General features: G+C 37.8%; 1 protein-coding gene across 1 annotated transcript; it reads right to left on the bottom strand.

Annotated features, from left to right (window-relative positions):
• Positions 1–605: 605 nt before the first annotated feature.
• On the bottom strand, positions 606–22364 carry LOC137259239 (signal peptidase complex catalytic subunit SEC11C-like). Its single transcript, XM_067796869.1, has 7 exons — positions 22234–22364; positions 11625–11713; positions 11053–11162; positions 9758–9910; positions 7456–7575; positions 4497–4554; positions 606–1553 (listed from the first exon to the last, which is right to left on the bottom strand). The coding sequence occupies exons 2-7, from the start codon at positions 11637–11639 to the stop codon at positions 1512–1514; spliced, it is 498 nt and encodes a 165-aa protein (XP_067652970.1). The 5' UTR covers positions 11640–11713; positions 22234–22364; the 3' UTR covers positions 606–1511.
• Between the last annotated feature and the right edge of the window lie 287 nt (positions 22365–22651).

Below are 22651 nucleotides of genomic sequence, written 5' to 3'. Positions count from 1 at the left end.
TCCCATTAAACTATTTATGTTTACCTTGTGCAAGTCTATGTAAAATCATTCTCACTCACGCAGTCACTGAGAAGCAATTCTGTCTGAAGCGAGAGTGTTTTTATCGCAGTTGAAGTATACCTGCTGTATCACGACAAACTGTACATTTCTGAACTGACCCGTGAGGGTCCGGGGTAGAATAGGCCTTCAGCAACCTATGCTTGTCATAAGAGGCGAAAAAAGGGATTGGGTGGTCAGACTCGCTGACGTGGTTGACACATGTCATAGGTTCCCCACTGCGCAGATCGATGCTCATGCTGTTGATCAGTAGATTGTCTGGTCCAACCTCGATTATTTACAGACGACCACCATATAGCTGGAATATTGCGGAGTTTGGCGTAAAACTAAACTCTCTCACTCACATATCTGAATAGCATGATTCATATCAAGATCATGTCAAATTGTGCATCATGTACACGGAACAACCGAGTCTTTGACTGTAATGGAACTCCAGTGTTCTGGTAGTGTGGTAACATAATATAGCTATTAAGTGAGATTAATACAAAGACAAGCTTTTTCACAGTTCATAAATCAATCTTCCAGCAATGACAAAGTGTAAATATGACTTTTCAGTCTGATGAAAACATATTTTTATTTTTACATTGATCAAGAGAAAAATCACTTTGATAAAGAGAAAATTCAGGTGTGATTTCCACAGAACCATGAACTGTTATTAGGTCAAACTTCTACACTCTATTTACACAGCGTAAATATCCAGTGCTCTGTCTTTGTTGTTATTCAAGGCAGAATATGTCAATGGAATATTTCGTTTGTGTCTTTCTTGGGACTCCATGCAGACTGCTTCCCTACTACACCTTGTGTGTGTCTCTCTTTAGGGATTTGGAGCAGAATGCTCCTCCAGTACATCTTGTGAGTCTCTCGCTTGGGATCTGTGGCAAAGTACTACCAAGGGACTACCTACCTAGGACAGTACATGCTCCCAGTACATCCTGCTTGTCTCTCTGTCAGGATTCAGGGCAGAACACTCACCCAGTACATCTTACTTGTCTCTCTGTCAGGATTCAGGCCAGAACACTCTTCCGGTAGATGTTGCTTGTATATCTCACTTGTCTCTCTGTCATGATCGAGAGCAGAATACCCTGCAAGTACGAACTTACTTGACTTTTTAGGGATTCAGGCCAGAGCACTCTTCCAGTAGGTGTTACTTGTCTCTGTCTAGGGGTTTTATGCTGAACGCTCCCCCAGTAAATCTTGCTCATGTCTCTCTAGGGATTCGATGCAGAACTCTCCCCCTATAAATCTTGCTTGTCTCTCTCTTGGAATTCAAAGCAGATTTTGTCCCAGGTACATTTTGCTTGCCTCTCTCTTCGGGCATTCCTACCTGAACCCTCCCAAAGTTCATCTCAGTTGTCTCTCTCTGGGTATTAATCCCCAGCACATCATGCTTGTGGCTGTATGGAATCTGGGCAGAATACCAGTGATATGTTGAAGGTCTTCTGGTAGGTGGTCTCTCATGTCCAAAGTGACACACCTACCCAAGCAAGAAGTACATACTGAAACAGAACCGGAAAAACCAAAATACACATCTTTTGAAATATTTAGACATCACAAGCTGAAGGAAAAAGAACAATCTGGAAGGTTGAGGACAACATATTTGCGTGACTCTTGAGGAAACTTTAAGTGTAACAAGTGTTAGTGTTCAGTTGATTTTGAGGATTAAGAACTGACATTAACAATCATGATTGTAAGAAAATAATTCACTTACATTCTCTACTTCGAAAAAAAGAAAAAGGAGTTTGACAGTCGGTGTGTTCTCCATGGCAACAAAAGTATAATATAAGTATACGTATGATCTCAAAGAAACAACCAATCAATCGGAATCTGTTTTACAGAGCGCATCAGATTCTGATTTGAAGGCTTCGCACTGTCATTTGAAAGGATGTGCAAAGTTCTTGGTACTCAAAACAATAACAGCTGAGGGAAGTGAGGGAAGGTAGCTCATTTTGTTACTTAGCCTGCATTTTGAGTTTTCTTGATTTGACATTTGAAAACAAACCTCGTACTGCATTTCAGATTTATCTTTCATGTCTCAAGTGTGCCAGTACTGCTGTATTTTAAAGTGCAAAAGGCCTAGAATGAACACTATATTTGCTATTTGGTGGTTAGGTGAGTGGGTGAGTTAATATCTAACATCACATAAGAAATATTTCAGTCATATCAAGACAAGAACATATAACACTGAAATGAAATATATATATTATGAAAACCTGCCGACAAATGACAGTAAAACAACCAGAATATCACAATTAGAATTAAAACTAGCATGGAAAGTTAAAATTGATATCACTATTTGGATAATACAGAATAAAAACAGGCTCTAGATTGCCAACAACACAAGGTAGATCACCATACTAGGGACCATGGGGACTTGCAGTACATTTGCTACCTACATGGACCCTAGATGGATTTACACCATCCCATCAGCTGCTGGCGATTCTGGGTGGTGGTTAGGGGTGGTGGGATGAAAGTCGGAAAAAACGTAACAGGAAAAAGTAACATTTTTATATATATACATATATGAACACATAATTAAGGTTAGGATGAGCTTTGATCATCTTAATTTAGTTATGTAAAAACTGTTACTTTGATCATCTTATTTTAGTTTTAAAGAACTGTTACTTTGATCATCTTATTCTAGTTGTTGTTGCTGAGCAACTTCTCACCTATTCAGGTTACTTGGTAGTATAAACCACTTAGTTCAGAAAACTAATCATGTGTAAAAACAAATATCTCCTGAGCAATTTAATTGATAGATGAACATGGAGTCACTCCAGCTCAGACTGGAGACCTTGTATGAGCAGCATGCTGCTGGCAGCCTGTCCATCTTCAAATTCCTGACTGGGGTTGGACAGAACATGAGACTAAATAAGAACATATAGTGTGAACAGAATGCAAAACAATGTGCAAAAAAACATTCTTTTAGTGAGAAATGACAACAGGATGCATAAAACTGCTTTTAATGAGAACCGGGATGCAAAAAATGTGCAAAACACGACCTTTCTCATATTTTGTTAATAAAGAAAAAAACAAACAATTGAAAAAGTGTTTCTGTTTTCCTGCTACATTTTTTCCTAGCAAAATCTGTTACTTTTTCCATTTCTTTTTTTCCATGAACCCAGCAAGGTAGCCTAGTGGCCAAAACGTTCGCTTTTCACGCCAAAGACGTAGGTTCAATTCCCACATGGGTGCAATGTGTGAGGCCCACTTCTGGTTTTGCCTGCTGCAATATTACTTGAATATCGCTAAAAGCAATCACTCACTCTTTGGGCAGTGAGTTTCTGTTATCAGTTGATACTGGGGCCCGTTTCACAACACTCTCGTAAGCCTAAGATCTCGTAACTTTCCTCGTAGCATTCCTGCCTCCTATGTTTCAGTATAGGAGGTACCAATGCTACGAGAAAAGTTACGAGACCTTAGGCTTACGAGAGTTTTGTGAAACGGACCCCTGGTTGACATGGAGTAGACTTTGTGCTCATTATTAGTTCAGAGTCTCAAAGCATTAAACAGACTGAGCTGATTAAATGTCAGGAAAAAATAGTGCAATTTGTGTGGTAATTTAGCTTCAATGTAGCATAGTAATTGTTTTGGATTATCCTAGTCTATTTAGTCTCTTATCTGCTTTGATGTTTGATAGAAAAGTTGGTTTGAATTGCTACAAATAGTCGGCATGAGCAATAGCACTTAATATTCTCACAATGCTGATATTTACCATCATGAGTTGTACTTTAACAGCAAGTAATCGACAGACTTACTAGGTCGGAATGAAGTATAAATTATCAATATAAACCATCAGTGACGGCTACATTATGTAATATAAATAATTTCGTTGTCATCATTCTGTAATGATTTCTGACACAAACCATTAACACTATCATTAGTTTTGTTTAGTGACTGTTTTGTCACACTTGCAAATGCCATGCAATGATGCACTGCAAAAAATCGATGATAAAGAAATAGGTGAACGATTCTGCAGACTTTGAAGACTGCTTACTTTGAACGATGACAGGTCTTATTATGCATAATCCCCTGTCTACAAGTGTCTTACTTAATGATATTCCATTCATCAGGTCAGCTGTCACTCACTTTTGGTGTAAAATCGTTGTTTTCATATGCTTGGTGACAATGTTCACGCAGAAATCGCTAGTGTTATGACTATCTTAAGCCTATATTGGAGAATGGGAAAATAATAGAGGAGTGCGAGATGTGCGAGGTGAGTGAGCTTAGTTTTATGCCGCACTCAGCAGATATTCCAGCTATATGGTAGCAGTCTGTACACAATCGAAATCTGGACCAGACAATCCAGTGATCAACAGCATGTGTCAACCAAGTTAGGAAGGCTGGCCACCTGATCCTGTTAGTTGCCTGTTACGCCTTTTGTGGCAAGCATGGGTTGCTGATGGCCTATTCTACTTGTAAGAATAGTTAACTGGACCTACCTTGACCTTGGGATGCTCTTGAAGAATTATGGCAGCAATCCCCACGTAGGGAACATAGCTGCAATACAAAACAAGCAAGATGATGCTAAACGGTAAAACAATGCTTTGAGGACTACTCTACTTCAACATTGTATTAATAGTGTATTTATCTTACCTTGCACATCACGTTTGCCATAAAAGGCCACTATGCTAGTCGTAAGAGGCGACTAATGGTATCGAGTGGTCAGGCTCGGTTACTTGGTTGGCACATGTCATCGCTTCCAAATTGTGCAGATTGACACTCATGCTGTTGATCACATGATTGTCTCGATTATTTACAGACTGCAGCCATATAGCTGGAATACTGCTGAGTGTGGCGTAAAACTAAACTCACTCACCTCGCACATAAACATTGTTTTCTGATTGGCTAAGCGCTCTTCTATTATTTTCAATGAGCCCACTTACAAGTGATGTACACTGCAATGTACTCCGATGGCCAATGGCAACTCATTCGGTATTTTGGGGTAGTACTTACTTATCTCAAATAACATTGAATCATTGAATAAAATTGATACAGGGAAATTATCGCTGTCTTGCAAATGCAAATCGACAGAGGAAGGACAAAATCAGCTACGAAGAGATTTGCCTTGCATTCCAGTAACTATATTTTGACAAATTTAGCCCATGTGAATAATGAGAAAGGGAATTACTCCACAGCGATTATACTAAGACAATACCTAAGATGGAAAACAGCAAGATGCACGATTCAAATCGTTTGATTCACACAGGTTGGCTGAAGTGTACGATCCAATACCCATGCTTCAAAACAGTTCAAAATTAACATTGAGGTGTTTGGTAAGATAAATACGTTGTTCATTGGTCCGTTTGGGCTAAGGGAACATAAACAAACATCAAGGGTACATCAAGCCATGCCCCCCTTGTGACGAGTGAATAAATTATATCATCTTACCTCTCACATGAATGTCACTTTCTGATTAGCTAAGCCCTATTCTACTATTTTCAATGTACCCCGCTTACAGGCGATGTATTATTTTCAATGTACACCGCTGGCAATTCCGAACTCTTCTGGTGCTTCATGGTAGTACTTCTTTGTCTCGAATATCATTGAATCACGCATGAGCACGGACATTTCCGATGTTTTGTGATTGAAAATCGATGGATGGGAGATAACTCTAAATCTGTTTACCTTGTGTTTTCTGCAAAATTGCAATTTGCCCCGCATTCAACAGAAGTGCTTCAAACAGTTTAAAATTAAATTCAGGTGTTCGGTAAGATAAATACGTTGTTCACTGGTCCCTCTGGGACCATGGGCTGATGTACCCTCAAGGTTGTTTATGTTCCCTGCGGGGAAACCTCAAGGGTACATGAGCCCATGCCCACCTCATGACCAGTGAACACATTATAATGTACACGTATGTATTTCGCTGCTCTTGAAGTAAAAAAATGGACTAGCTCAAAAGTGAGTTTAGTTTTACGCCACACTCCAATATTCCAGCTTCATATCAGCTGTCTGTACGTAATCAAGCCTGGACCAGACAATCAAACGATCAACAGCATGAGCATCAATCTAAGCAACTGGTCAAACTAATCAACAAAATTGATCGCTTAATCCCGTTAATCGGGATTACAGTTTATAGCTTGTACATTTATCATCAGTTCTACAATCCAGCATGTTGTCTAAACTGGATTATTTCTTCAGTCTCGATGAGTGCCGGTTTAGACAGCTTCCACTGTAATATGTTATAAACTGGAACACTGGAGTTTGAACATCGGTTAAATGCTAAACAATGTTGCTCTTTGTTATCATTATGTTATGTTCGGAGGTTGATACAGTTTCTGAAAAAGCACTGTACTGTTAACTTTAACGGTGAAAATTGTTTCAGGGTTCTCATATGAAGGAAAACTGCCTAGCAGATGATGCATATATATATCTATGTTTGTCTCCTTTTTACCCTACGGCAGCTGACTGTAAATAACTGATTCTTGACCATACAATCCAGTGATCAACAGCATGAGCATTATTCTACAGAATGCAATGTCATATGTCAACCAAATCAGTGAGGTCGACCATCCTCATACAAGGATGCCATCCATAAAAAATGTTGCAAATAGTATTTTAAAGAATCAAAATTAGTAGTTTGACCATAAGAGTAGTTGTCAACTAACTGCTTAAAATCATGATGGATTCTGAGAAAGATGATATGACGCTGATCAAGAGTGAACCTCTAAATTCATATACCTCTTACATCAAACTTCCTATTTATTTGCATTATATTTCTTGTTCCTGTCTCTTTTTGGCAAATAGGTATTTAATTGCCAAATGTTTTTGTCAATATGTCTGAGTTTTAATAAACTTAGATTTCACAGAACTTGAAGCGCCACTGTAAAATTTATAGTAACTAAGTTAATATCGTAGAGGTTTGCTTCACTGCTCTTGAGACAAGCGTGCTTTGCTGAAAACAAATTCAAACCCAGATCTTCACAACCTCGATCCACATCACACATTATTTCCGAAGATTATTTCCAAAAGATCTAAATTTTTAAATTTTATTAAATAAATTACACAATCAGTTCTTTTTTTTGAAGTTGTTCAGTTTTATTTACCTTTTTCACACATTTTCTCATACTGGTTGAAGTTGAAGACAAGGAGAGAAATATCACACCCAGTCTAATCTATTGTGACAAGGAAAAATTTACATAACTGTTTCAATTTAATGGCGTATTATTCATTCAGGTTTTCATTATATTGTGATCAGCCTGCTGTAATACATAAATTCCACATATTACCCAAATATTTCTCAATCATGTCCTGGGGTAACCTGAAAGGGAGATAATCAACTAAAACACAACAACCATAATATATTTCTAAGACAACAATAATGTTGCTTATTGTATTTATTTCATGTCTAACTCGAGTGTAAATCCCTGCTCAGATATGTTTGACAACAATAAATCTTACCCTTTAACTACACCAATGACATCTGCTCTCTCAAGCCAGAACTTCCCTGGAGGATAGAGGCCTCGATCATCAACAAGATTATTATCTCCCTTTGTTAACATCTTCACTGTGCCGTTCTCCCTGAAAGTAGTGACTGAGATTAGTTTTCCACCATCTTTAGCAATATTCCAGCAATATGTCAGTGGGTTCTACCTGAAATGGGCTGTACACATGAGGAATTTAACCTGGGTTTTCAGCGTGACGTGCAAAGGTATTAAACATAAGGCTACACCACTTCTCCCTCCAAACATATGTTCATTACACAGCGAGTGACTATCTTATTACACAGCTTTAGACTAGACAACCATGGCCTTAGCCTGAGTAATGCGAAACTTTGCTACCTTAGTGCAGACACAACGTCAGATCTTCAACCCCGAGATCAAGGCATAATCCGAGCATTTAAGCAAGCAAGACAGCAGCAAGTGGAGCAAGAGAACATCCCTGACTATTTGCAAGTGTTTTGCAAATTGTGGATTTGGTGTGTGTGAAACTGTTTGCAGTGCCAATGAAGAAGACGAAAACATTCCCCTTGCTACATTAGCAGCCACGAAAAACAAGGAAGCTACAAGCTGTACAAGAAATGAATATGTCGGGTATGATGACGATCTGCCTACTGAAGACCCTGACTTGGGTGAATTTGAAACAGACTTAACTATAACATAAGTAAAACAGACTCAGAGCAAGTGTCACGATGTTGAAGGAGAGAATGAAGTCAAAGATGGAGATGAAAAAGTGTTTCCAAAACTGACTGTAAGTGATGTTTTGAGAATGTGCACTCACATCAAACACTTCACATCCAGCCAGGAAGTACGACTTCTACATCATGTGCAGAACTAGGAAAGTGCAGTCGAGGACATTGCACTCGAGGCATCAGCACAGAAAATACAAAGCAAGTGACTTTTTTCACAATGTGAACAACCTTGTTTTCATTTGAATGAGTAATAAATGAATGTGCTTTCTGACACTGCCTTGTTCCTTATTCAAACATGCTGTTAATGCTAACAAGACAGTACGACTTCCATTGTGCGCCAGCGTCATGAGGCAAACTGCCTAAACTGCCACTTTGTCAAAACCGGCATTTTTATTTGGTCCCGAGTGATGTCAGTATTGACAGAGTCCACTTTATATACAGCCTCAGGGGTATTGTTGACTCAATATGTACCAAGGAATGTAATGAGTACCAAACTGGAAAAGACTTCTGCCTGTATCCCACTTAAAAATCATTCCAGTCAAATCACAGTCTAATTAAACTTATCCCGTCTTTGAATGTCATTTAGAAGTGAAAATACATAAGAATGAAGATTTTTATGGATATCAACTTCTTTATGAGAGAACACAACGTTTCGGAGTTAATGCTCCGAAAACGGCAGTGATGAACGATTAAGCATTAACTCCGAAACATTGTGTTCTCTCATAAAGAAGTTGATATCCATAAAAATCTTCATTCTTAAACTTATCCTCTGTACTTTTTGCTACCCTCCACTACTGAGTCTAACAAAACCTTACGGGAGGTCGCGTCAGGTAACCTTTGAGATTGACCAAACAGAACACAGCTTACCAAATCGTGAAAGTGCACATTCGCCCATACCTTTTGAACTTTTTATATCGAAAAGGTTCATACCCGAACGATTCCGAATGCTATTTAGCATATGCACGCTTCCGGTTGACACACACTGTGTACGTACAACCATGACAACAGTGAGTAAACAGTCACTGAAAATAGTGTTTTGGGCAATATTCAAGGATGTCATCTTGCGGAAATATTAGCTAATGGTGACGATGTCAACAGAAACCCCAAGCCGTATATACTGCAGGTCAAATAACTGTGTTATATGCGGATTTTTGTTTGTGGAGAGATCTGTGTCAGTGACCTGAACCATTTTGAAAGTCCCTCTGATCCCTAAATAATAACCATTGTCTGGTTGGTTAAATCTATTTAACCGTCTCGTGTTTGATTGGACGGTATGTGGTCACTCAAAGGTTACCTGACGCGACCTTCTACTAGGTTTTGTTAGACTCAGTGGTGGAGCGTACACTGAGAATAAGTTTACTTAAGACTGAGTCAAATCATATCACCTGAATATATATTACTCTTCTGATAACAAGTATTTAACACATTTTTTTACCTGTGTTTAACATACAGAAAGACTTCTAAAAACGACACTCGAAGCAATGTTTCCTAATTGTTAAAATTTAGGGGGGACAAAGGTGGAAGTCTAAACCTGAACTGTACAGACTACTCTATGTGACTAGAATTACTTACTTCTCGTGCACTTTGAGGACTCTATGTACAATAGGGATTTCACGGCCATCTACCTTGAACACCACTATCTCCCCAACACGGATCGGTTCCTCTTTGTAGTTGGTGAGGAACAGGAGGTCACCTCGGTTCAGGAATGATGGATACAAGTCACTGCTGGAGAAAACAACGCTCAAGGTTAAGCAATCTGTTTTAACAGACAAATATCACTCTACGGTTGCTATAAATGTATCATAAAACAATGTTCAACGTTCCATGAATCGACAACAATCAAGGGCCTTCCAATAAGCCTTTGGATGGTTTGTTATCATAACTACAGATCTTAACTCATATAACGCCATCTGTTTTGTTAGTGACAACCGAGAGTTAGTTGCTCTGACGGGATTTTTAATGAGTAACCAAGAGATCCCAGGTTACATGCTGACATATGGCGGGTACACAACAACCTGTGATGTCATTCACATTCGCCTACATCAGGGGAGGTTACTCCTGAGATGAGTCATCAATAACACCCATAAATATCATGTGACAAATGTGAACTTTTTCACAGATTGACCTGTGGCACATTTAAATATGATAAACCTGATGATATTTAAAAGTGTTACGTGGCACACTCCAATTCAAAATGGCACACCTGATCATTTTTAGCAGTGACTCGTGGCTGATTTATTATTAAACCTGATCTTCAATAGTTACCTGTGCTACAAATAAATATTTAAAGCCAGACCTGATCATTCAGCAGCGCACAAAGTTCACACTCAAAAATTAAAATTTTCAAACATTAAATTTGATGGTTGAAAATGTTTTTCAAATACAGAAATGCAATACACTTCATCCACTTGTACTTGGAGTTCTGAATCTGCAGCTGAGTGAGTGAGTGAGTTAATATTTAACCTCACATCGGCAATATTTTAGCCATACCGTGATGGTAACATTCAGCAATGAAAAGGACTATGTGTACATTATAAAACCTGTCAACGAAGGATAGTAAAACACTTAGAAAATCACAATTAGCACTAAAACTAGTGTGGAAAATTAAAACTGATATCGTTATATGGACAATACAGTATAAAAACAGGCTATAGATCGCCAACAACTGAAGGTAGCTCACCACACTATGGACCATGGGGACTTACAGTACCTTTGCTACCTGAATGGACCCTAGTTGGATTTACACCGAATCTGCAGCTGATGCACAGTTACTTATATTTAAGTGCATATGCGTACGTTAAAGGAATAGTTGGTTAATCTGACTAATCTGACATCGTCATGCAGAAAACTGTTCAGTTAGTACAAACCTGGCAACGACGAGGACAGGCATGTTGCAGTCAGTCAACAACATCTGCCCCATCCACAACATCACAGGCGTCAAAAGGAAGAGCAGCAACTTCAACACTTGGTAGTACACCTGGAACAGAGGTCACCATAGAGTGCATGAGTGAGTGAGGGTGACAAGTTTATATCATGAAAACTTTATCAAGGTGTTGCAACTGTGTGAAAGTCAGAAGAGATGTTGTTCTTAGATGATTACGACTTTATTTAAAAACTTGAGAATGCCTAACTAATACAAAAACAAAGTAGGTCAAAACAACACTGTATTTTGATTTCTTTTTGGCCCAAAGGATGCAACTCTGCATTGTAAATTGTGTGGAGTTTTACATAACAATCAGCAATATGACCATATAAGTATTTTCACTTCTTAATGACATTCAAAGACTTAATATGACCATAGTCTGCAATTAACCAAGTGTGACCAGACAATCCAGTAACTGCATCAATCTACATCCAAGCATGTCAGCTTGCTTCAACCAAATGATTCTGTTTGTTGTCTCTAATGACAAGCACCAATTGGTATTAAACAACAAATTACCCGTCGGACTTGCATGATGTGTAGTCAGCTTCTTCCAGTCTTCACCCAACACAGGTTAAAGAAAAGAAACCAGTGGAGTGATGATTCATCTAAACAAAATTGAGTGAGTGAGTGAGTGAGTGAGTGAGTGAGTGAGTGAGTGAGTGAATTTCATTTTACACCACACTCAGCAATATTCCACTTACATGGCGGAGGTCTGTAAATAATCAAATCTGAACCAGACAATCCAGTGATCAATAGCATGAGCATCGATCTGCCACCTGATCCTATTAGTCGCTTCTTACAGCAAGCATAATCTCCTTTCATGGCAAGCATGGGTTGCTAAAGGACCTATTCTATCCTGGGACCTTCATAGGTCCTAAACAACACAGATATGGACTGAGCCACATGGATTGTTTTCTTTGTCCGACAATTTGGCAAAATCTTTGTGAAATCTTGATGTTTATGCCAATGTTCTGGGATAAGTTTATGTTAATTAGCCAAATTCACATTTCAGTCTGATGAAATAAATTTAATATTGGTAAGAGTTCCGCCCATACCCCCAACCCTCATCAAAAACCAAAATTACAAACTTCCATTCATATCTCACCCTAAGTATACATTCAATAAGCTAGGACAGGTATAAAAAAACAATCAATGAACATTTTTCATTGTTCAGTATTTCATCAGGGTGTGCTTCTCACTCTATGTTAGGTCATCACTTGTTTTCAAAAAAACACATTTGAGGTTATTGTTTTGGAGGGACAGGTTTTACTTTTCTCTAGAGAGACCTCTTCCCAGGTTTTACTTTTCCTAACTTAGTATGAACATCATCATTCAAATGATACATGAGTGTTTGAAATTAATTGAAAAATATCATCCAAGAGTGAGTTCAAATTACAAATGTTTTCCAAAGCTTGATTAGAACCTTAAGTCTCACATTTGTAGGCTGACGCTCTACCACACAACCACCTTGCCAATGAAGATGGTGTGGTTAAATTATATAATTATAGTGACTGTCATTAAGTTGATTTTATGTGCGCTTCAGTTATTGCTATGTAGCTTCATCAAATGATCATCTGCATTGCAATTATCCATCACTGACGGTACATATGATGGAGAAAACAATTCTCCTCGGTTTTGGTAGAACTTAGCTAAGATACATAGCGTTCACTACATGAACGCTATGCAGCACCTCCATATGCCGCAATGGAGGAAATCCTTTGTCACACGTTCGCGCACTCGTTACAATTTTTGCGGGCAAGAAAATTATGTGAATGACTTCTTTGTACTTATACCTACACGTACGCCCTATTTTCGTTATCAAAATATCTAAAATTAAATATTTGCAAGCCATCAAATATCTCAGTCGATTGCTCACATTTGTCCGGCGCCATTTTCAACCACGTGACCTTTGACGCGTCGGGGATCCCCTCCTTAAAATAGTAACACACATGCTCTGTACCTCGTTGCTTGTTTACATCGAGTTTTCGTACGTTACCATACATTTTTACCCAATTAAAACCATTGTATGGGCAGCTTCCTTTCCAAGTCATGCTGACTGACCACTCCTGCTCATTCCACAGCTGTTTCCCGAAACTTGCAGGTGAGTTTTCAATGCTTCTTATAATACTCTTGCTGTCACCTTGACGTGTATCTGTACTAGTCCTGAACATTTGCTTACAAGACAAAGTTTATTTATCAGACATATTGAATTTAGGGCTTCATTAACAACTGAATTAATTATTTAATGACTCAGCGAAGTACTTATCTGTCTAGTTATTTTATACCAATGGATGTTTATATTCCTCAGTATACATTTCTCCCACCTTAAATATTATATTGAACATTTCCATGTTGTATACAACATTTATGTTTATTTGCCATCATGAATTATGGACACATGCTACAACAAAGGGATACAACTAGAAATCATTTGTTAAAAGGGGGAAAGGATCATCCAAATTACATTGGAAGCTGTCAAAACTGGTATCTGTCCAATCTGGCAAGTTGTCAACACACAGTTATTTATCAGACTTATTGAATTTAGGGCTTAATTAACTACTGACTTAATTATTTAATGACTCAACGAATTACTTATCTGTCTAGTTATTTTATACCAATGGATGTTTTTATTCCTCAGTAAACATGTCTCCCACCTTGAATAATATTTTGAATATTTCCATGTCATGTTCATTTATTCCTATAGGTTATGATGTGAAATATATTATTTAATTCAATTTCATTAATTATAGATTATAGCTCATCTGAAATTGCTGTAATGGATAAGTTGAAACTCCTGTCTATGTTCAAGGAAGTAAAGTTGAAATTCAGGACTTTGATCTGAAAGATGAACAGTGCTCACTAATACTAGGCATAATAAATAAGAAGGACTCTCTGGGAATCCTTGGAACTGGGTTTGGAAAGTCTTTGACTTTTGTGCTGCCACCCATTTTATTGGATATGATAAATATTCAGAGTATACATTATATTATCTATTTGAATAAAATTATCTTTACTGTTCCACTTAATGCTGTAATGATTTTCTGTAATATTCTAGTAAGGTGTTAACCACTTTGTACAGCATACTGACAAGATAAACATCAAAACATAATTATTGTTTAGATGTACCCCGACCATGTACACATGGCAGTGGTTGTGTCCCCACTGAGGAGCTTGATGCAGACTCAGGTTGCCTCAGTTAAGGAAAAGGGCGTTTCAGCAGCTGCTGTCCTGCCGAGACGTCTGAAAGCACAGTCACTGGTAAGACATTTTGATAAATACTATTGTATACTACAAGAGCTCCTGTGTAATACCGTGTTCATCAACCAAGTTAATTGTTCCAAACCAAACAAGCAGGACAGTGTAAATCATTCACAAATAGAGGAGATAAGTAAATAGAGAATATTAAATGAGTTTGTATGTCATGTCACTAGGATAACGTAAAAGGTTTCTGTATGTCATTCTATTTTGTGGATCCTATACCTGCTACTCACAGGTTTTGTTTACTTGCAAATGACTCGTTCCATGAAGTGCAAAATAGTTGATCTTAATAGATAGATAGATCTTTAGCCAAGTGTGAGTAGTATTTATACTTTGACATGTTCATTCTTCTAGCTAATCAAATTTTAAATTCTCTCTGTCTATAATTTTGCATAATTGTTGAATTTTCATTTCTAAACAACCAAACTGATGCTTTAACTACTCAGTGGTATTCCTATCACCAGAGGCACTCAACACTGATCTGTGGAGCAGTGTGTTCCGGGGCAAACGCTTTAGAGAACTTGTTGTTCTTATTGCAATAGATGAAGCTCACTGTGTAATATAATGGTATGATTTACATCCTTCCTTAAAATATCAACCACAAAATACTGACTAAAATGAATTCATCTCTGAACTCATGAACTCTGGGGAACACCACCAGTCTTCTTCCTGCGATGGACTTTCGCCAGTGATGAGCTCAATGCACTGGTCATGGAAGTGACCACCAGATGGACAATTTGGATTGGAGCATGTGACAACATCCCCAGCAACATCTTAACAGACAGGCAGATCAATAGACAAAGCACCATATCATGAAATAATAAAATTGCTGCAACATATGTCATATTGGGGGTTTTACTTTCTTAGTAAAGTACAAATTCTAGTACTTTTTTATTGGTTGAGTCCCATCCGGGATTCGAACCCGCACCCTGAGTGTCAGGCACCTAATCTCCAGCAAAGTCAGCTGCCTAGCCCGCTCAGCCACCGCGACTTCCACAAAAACGAAAGTCGGACAACTGGTAGTCTAGACTGCGCACTTTCTGTACCCCTCTGATGAGTGTAAATTGGCAACGGCTCCCATGGCCGAAAGCTATGATTACACGATGCCATTTAGAAAGTGGTCAAATGCAATATATGTCATATATGTATTTGCATATTACATTGTTGGTAATTTTAAGGTACCTTGGCCACAGCAGACTGAGTCAAAACGACTTGTTGGAGGAACCAAAGCCTCGAGAACTTCCCTCACCGAGTCACAGGTAGGTTGCAGCCAAATAACGTCAAGCATTCTCTGTAATATTTGATAGTATTTACTATTATATAACCTTAACTCACAAAGATGTGAAAAAAAGTATCAAACAATCACAATGTCATTATAAGTCATTTGTTAGGAACTGATATATGTTAATGAAAAAAAACCTACAGCAGAAGTTTCCTCTAATAGGCGTTCTTTGTCTTCTTTGGTTTTAACGAAAGGCAGCTCCTCATCATAGGTCTCCATGCCAATAATGTTCATAGCCGAAAGACAAAGGAGCCCATCACATGTCATTTCAAACATGTCTTCGACATGATTGAAGCAATCCATGACCTTGTTTTTGACTGAGTGTTGGTTCAGAACAACTTTGATGTTGAACAAAGTTCCTCTATCTGCCTGACTTCCCCCTTTGAAATACCTGTCCATTATGAGCTAACAAAGAAAAGTAAAAGAAGGGATAATACATCATAATTTTCAATCCATCTGTTGCCGATGGATTTTCGTCCAACACCCTAAGATTTATCTGTCAACATGTTCTTATTTATATTAGATATGAATATATTCGTAGAAAATATAAAGGCATCTGAACGCAAATAAAAAGAAAGAACAACTAAACCACCAGAGCACTCATGTGAACATAGATACTAACAGAGACTTGAAATGTCTTAACTTATAATTCATTAAGGTTATAACTTATTTGAACCTACGATGTCAGATTTCTCTGACATCACACCAATGTGTGCATGCGGAATGAATCTAGGAAGCTGACAGTTCTTGAATGCTGGAAGGGGCCTGCTTAATGCCAAACAGTAACCAGTCTCTGAGGGCTGAGTTGTGGGCTGGGTCTGCGAGGTAGACTTTTACAGGAATATCACTTGCTGAAATAGTGGGAAGTGTATCATCAAGGTACTCTGTTGCAACACGGTTGGTGGCTGCGTAGCACAGTGCCCAAAGCATTTGAGACACAGTTTTGTCCTTCAATTGATGACGTGCCCTAACTTCAACTTGGGTGTTATCCTAGCAAAAAGTATAACCCTTTGGTTCCACTAAATAAATAAATTAACATTAACTTAGACAACAGATGCAAGATTGTGAAATTACTCTTGTTTAGATATAAATCATTAAAATTATCTTCTTACTTGTTCATTTCCAATACCAAAAAATCTAAAAATGTTTTGTATACTATTGTATTGACATTAATCACATTTAGAAACAATCAATTTTGTGAAGCAATGATGCAAAATGAAATAACTCTACCGCTAGTAGCTGTATCATCAAATACCTGTCGCTTTGGCCGAGGAGAGTTGATTTGACCATTAGCCAACAGTCTCTGAAAAGATTATTTCAGAACCATTTACACTTCCTCATGGACATAGTTTTGAACTAGTATGTTACATGGACATTTACAATACAAGTTTTGAACTAGTATGTTACATGGACATTTACAATACAAGTTTCGAACTAGTATGTTACATTCTCGTATGCTGATGTATGATACCTGTTCTATCTATTCTATGTTTTAAATGGTAGAGATATCTCAACTTAAAGATGTAGATTGAACAGAGAAGACATTGTTCACTACTTGGCTGTCTATATAGCGTCAGAACGTGTTTGAACTTGAGGGACAGATAAACTGTGACTGTTGACATGTATTCACATATTGCTAATGGGTTTTCTTGAAGTGCATTGTTATTTAACTTGATCTTAGCATTTATATACTGTGTTTTTAATTCAGAATAACCATTTTCCTAAATTGCCTATTATCACGCAAATCGGTCTTGTAAATAACAAGCAAAACGTCTTTATAGGGTTTGTCAATGAAAATCTATAATATCAATAAAACATTTAAAAGTATTACATTATAAACCAAAAAACTACATTTTTGAAAAATGTAACATTAATAATAATGTACATATCTTTGGTAAAATGACATGATGATGTTGACATCTTTGTTTAAACTCAGCTTGGTTCAAATGACAGAAAACACATACACTAAAAAACTTACATTAAGTAATTTGGAATACATGTAGGATATCCTTACTTGTAATTCACCCCTTTTCTCCTCTATTTTACCCTTGTACTGCTGCACAAAGCTATCAACCACTCTTCATGCACTGTCTGCACTAGCTGATAAGTGCATCTTGTTGAAGGTTGTTAGGAGCTGAGTGAAATAATCAATATAGAAGGCAAATCAACAAATTATTTGTTTACCCACTTCTTGATTTTGTGATGAGGTCCTGTAATAAACAACTGTTAAATTGTTTCCAAATGAATTAATTTGTGGTGAACAATTAATAAAGGATAGATAGGACAGGGACTCAAAGATTACATTAACAGGTAAAGGGTCACAACTCAAATCAACTCTTACTAATTTCCTTTCATTAAACCATGATATTCCAATAATCAAAGTTTGCAAGTTTGTGAAATCAGAATAGTATTAATTGCTGTTCTGCTTTACTATAGTTATATCTAATCTTTATATCGCAATATCTACAAGCAACAAAGATGTAAAAATAATATACCTTTTGTGGAGCACCATGCCGGTACAATTCAAGAGCCATCATGTTCTGCAGCAAATTGAACTTTTGAAGGATGATGGCCAAGAGCAAGCCAGTTGTTGGATGTAGACTGCCAGTATCACTGATAACAATGAATTTTTTCTTTCAGTCCAGAAAATACTTTGATTTATTTGTGATAGTGTAAGGAAAGAAATCTCAAGTTTTGTTGAATGTATATAACTAGAAGTGAAAATGTTATGTAACTGTAACATCAAAGTATTAGTCACAATTTGTTACTCACACTTTTGAAACTGAGCCATGCCTACTTGTCAGCATCGATGTTAGAAATGTAGTAACGGTGGGCATGTATGTGCTGAGCTCTTTCAGACAAGCACTCCAGTTGAAGGTATGAAGACTCTCTAGTGTAAGGGTTTGTCTCAAAAAGGCATCTTTGTGTGATAGATAACATCCAACCTCTTTTCTCAGAATGTTAGTGAAGCTCAATATATTTGCTCTACAAAATCCTTTTCTTTGAAGAAGCGATGTCATTGCATGATTATATTTACGCCTAGTGATGTTGGTAGTGGTGGCAGAGGACTGAAGTAAAAAACAATATGGTGCAGATTTAAAAGTAAGTACAATATTTCTTATTTTGGTACTTTATGTAAAATATATTTATTATACTACTGTAAAAGATTGACATGAAAAATTGTAAATTGTAAATTTGGCATTGAAATATTCTAGCATTGTCATGCATCACCATATATATATTTATATCCTCTGTGAGTGAGTGAGTGAGTGAGTGAGTTTAGTTTTACGTCGCACTCAGCAACATTCCAGCTATATGGCGACGGTCTGTAAATAATCGAGTCTGGACCAGACAATCCAGTGATCAACAACATGAGCATCGATCTGCGCAATGGGGAACCGATGACATGTGTCAACCAAGTCAGCTAGTCTAACCACCCGATCCCGTTAGTCGCCTCTTACGACAAGCATAGTCACCTTTTATGGCAAGCATGGGTTGCTGAAGGCCTATTCTACCCCTGGACCTTCACGGGTTTATATCCTCTGTTGTAAATTAAACAATAACTGTGCCTTGAGCATGTACTAGTTGTCTTTATATATACATGTCCAGTATGAATAATAACATTAATATTGTGCCCGTAATATTAATATTATTATTAATAGAGGACATATATAAAAAGACTTATCCAGGCAACTAGTACATGCTCAAGGCACAGTTATTGTTTAATATACAATGTAATTTCAAAATATAACAATATTCTGACTTTTGATACAGAATGAATGCCATGCTTTTTTGATGGTGTCCCTAACTTGACCTTTTTTGGCTTAGGCGATTTGCCAGGAGTAGACATAACCTGGTGTTTTCTCTCAGATTTTTTTTTTGATAGGACCCAGACATGACCTTGAACACTAAGTTGCAACTATGTCTCTTCCACCCCTTTGTTTTTTTCTTGAACTTTCCCTTACAATGTGCACAGACCGTGTCATCCAAGGTTTGTTCTCGTCACTCTCAGCCTTGAATATATACAATGGTAATACCAGTCAATAAAGTGCATATAATGCTAATTATTAATCATCACGTTAATTCATCATGAGTTTAAATTCATACCCTCAGAGTATAGACATAATGCACAATTTCATATCCTTATCATTGTTAATGTTCTTACTATACATCCAATTATTATTATGTATATCCAATTGCACCTTGAAAAAATGACTTTTTGAGCAAACACTTTGTTGATTAATTTGGAGAGCCTGCTATTTTTGCTGACAAGAGCTAGGAAGTACTGTAACAATTTCAAATGAGTATATCTCCAGATAACCTAACAAATAAAAGCCTTTTTGCAATGATGTATCCACAAAAATTACGATAAAGATTTCAGAAATGGCATTGTACTGTACAGTGGAAGCTGTCTAAACCGGCACCCACTGGGACTGAAGAAATAATCCAGTTTAGGCAATGTGCCGGATTGTACAGCTGATGATAAATGTACAAGTCAGGGATGGGACTGAGATTATATGCTGGTGTTGACAACTTGCCAGATCGGACAGATACCAGTTTCGACAGCTTCCAATGTAATTTGGATGATCCTTTCCCCCTTTTAACAAATGATTTTTAGTTGTATCCCTTTGTTGTAGCATGTGTCCATAATTCATGATGGCAAATATACATAAATGTTGTATACAACATGGAAATGTTCAATATATTATTTAAGGTGGGAGAAATGTATACTGAGGAATATAAACATCCATTGGAATAAAGTAACTAGACAAAGTAACAAAGTAACTAAGTACTTCGCTGAGTCATTAAATAATTAATTCAGTTGTTAATGAAGCCCTAAATTCAATATGTCTGATAAATAAGCTTTGTCCTGTAAGCAAATGTTCTGGACTAGTAGTACTAGTACAGATACACATCATGGTGATAGCAAGAATATCATAAGAAGCATTGAAAACTCACCTGCAAGTTTCGGGAAACAGCTGTGGAATGAGCAGGAGTGGTCAGTCAGCGTGACTTGGAAAGGAAGCTGCCCATACCATGGTTTTAATTGGGTAAAAATGTATGGTAACGTACGAAAACTCGATGTAAACAAGCAACGAGGTACAGAGCATGTGTGTTACTATTTTAAGGAGGGGATCCCCGACGCGTCAAAGGTCACGTGGTTGAAAATGGCGCCGGACAAATGTGAGCAATCGACTGAGATATTTGATGGCTTGCAAATATTTAATTTTAGATATTTTGATAACGAAAATAGGGCGTACGTGTAGGTATAAGTACAAAGAAGTCATTCACATAATTTTCTTGCCCGCAAAAATTGTAACGAGTGCGCGAACGTGCGACAAAGGATTTCCTCCATTGCGGCCTATGGAGGTGCGGCATAGCGTTCATGTAGTGAACGCTATGTATCTTAGCTAGGTAGAGCTCGGCCCCTCGGGATTTAACTCCCTTTCCAGTTTTACATTGTCTACCAAAACCTCGGTGGCGTGTTTTCTCTTATACAAGACTCCCCCTTTAGGCAATTTACTATGTCAAAAGAGGGGGCACGGGCGAGCCTTTTCCCTTTTCATTATAACATAAAGTGCTTCAGATTTTAGCCTTCACAGGAAACATCTGTTGGTATGACAAATGTACAATCAAACATCATTACTAAAAGTGCTTTATGGTTCAACTTCTTTTTTATACAAGGTCACAACGTTTCGAGACAGATTCTAGTCTCTTCTTCAGGTGATGTGAGGATAAAACTAAAGGGTTGTAGTATATATACACATAACAGTAGACCGATAACAGTGGGTAACAAGATATACAGGTTTCTATTAATTGATGTACAGGCTTCGATTGATTGATGTACAGGCTTCAACTTATGTACAGGCTTCAACTGATTGGTGTGCAGGCTTGTGTTGATAAAGATGTTTTCATAAAGATTAGTCACTGAGGATAAGGTGGTTCCATGCATTGGGTAAGTAAACACCTCCGTCTCTGTTGATTGTGGGCTTGTTCCGCTTGATTGCAATGGCTTCTATGAGCTTCCGTTTTTCGAAGTCACTGGCGTTCCTAACTAATGTCCTGGTGTTGTCCCAAACAGTCTTGTGATTGGGGTTGTGCATGATGTGTTCACATACGGCAGACTTCTGATCCAAATTTTGAACTGATGTTTTCTGCTCTTTTAACCTGATAGTCAGTGGTCGACCAGTTTCACCAATATATGTCTCTTACTACATTGGATCTGGTACAAGCATCCTGCTGGATTGTTGCATTTAGGTGTTGTTGGCCCGCGTCCATTAGCTGATAGTAGCGTTTTCAGGTTGGTGTCGCTACGGAAGGTGACGTCTATTCCTGTTGTTTTCTTGATGAGACGGCTCATTACTACTGAGTGAGGTAAAATATATCGCCACATCCACTAGGGCGTGTAACGGAGAGAAACTGGCATTTGGGATACACTGTCACCGGCGGGGTCTAACTCTATGTACGACGGTGACTGTATAATACACTGATGCCATTTAAATGATTTATCTGGGTGACAGCCACAAAGGGACTCTTGCAACCATGACGAGCGAAAGAAATATGAGAGAGACGAGTTCAACTTACCTTATTTGAAAGATTCAAAGCACAAAACTATTGTTTTCTCCACTGACAGATATATAAACCCTGCCTCAAATCAGCGTTGCGATGAGATTTCGGAACAGCTGATGTACACGTGAACTGTTTAGAGTTATCTGCCCACAAGGAACGAATCTCCGTGGCTCCTCACAGCGATAGTAAAATCTACTCTGAGGAAGAGCTTCTCAAACGCAATTTTCGGTTTTCAGGCTTCATTCGTAAACAAGTTCTTTGTTGGAAACTCCTGTGATGAAATATTATTTCTCATGATATCATGTAATATTTGTTTTGGGTTTTTCTTCTGTCAAAACCGAAACAACTTGTTCAACATCATTCCAACTGTGAGGGAAGGAGATTGTTATGGAAACTGCAGAAATTGGACTGGGATTTATATAAACACGAGGGA

Source organism: Haliotis asinina, chromosome 13, assembly GCF_037392515.1.
Source record: "Haliotis asinina isolate JCU_RB_2024 chromosome 13, JCU_Hal_asi_v2, whole genome shotgun sequence".
Classification (NCBI taxonomy): Eukaryota; Metazoa; Mollusca; class Gastropoda; order Lepetellida; family Haliotidae; genus Haliotis; species Haliotis asinina.
Note: the sequence above shows the minus strand (reverse complement) of the source record. Positions and strands in the feature narration are given on the sequence as shown.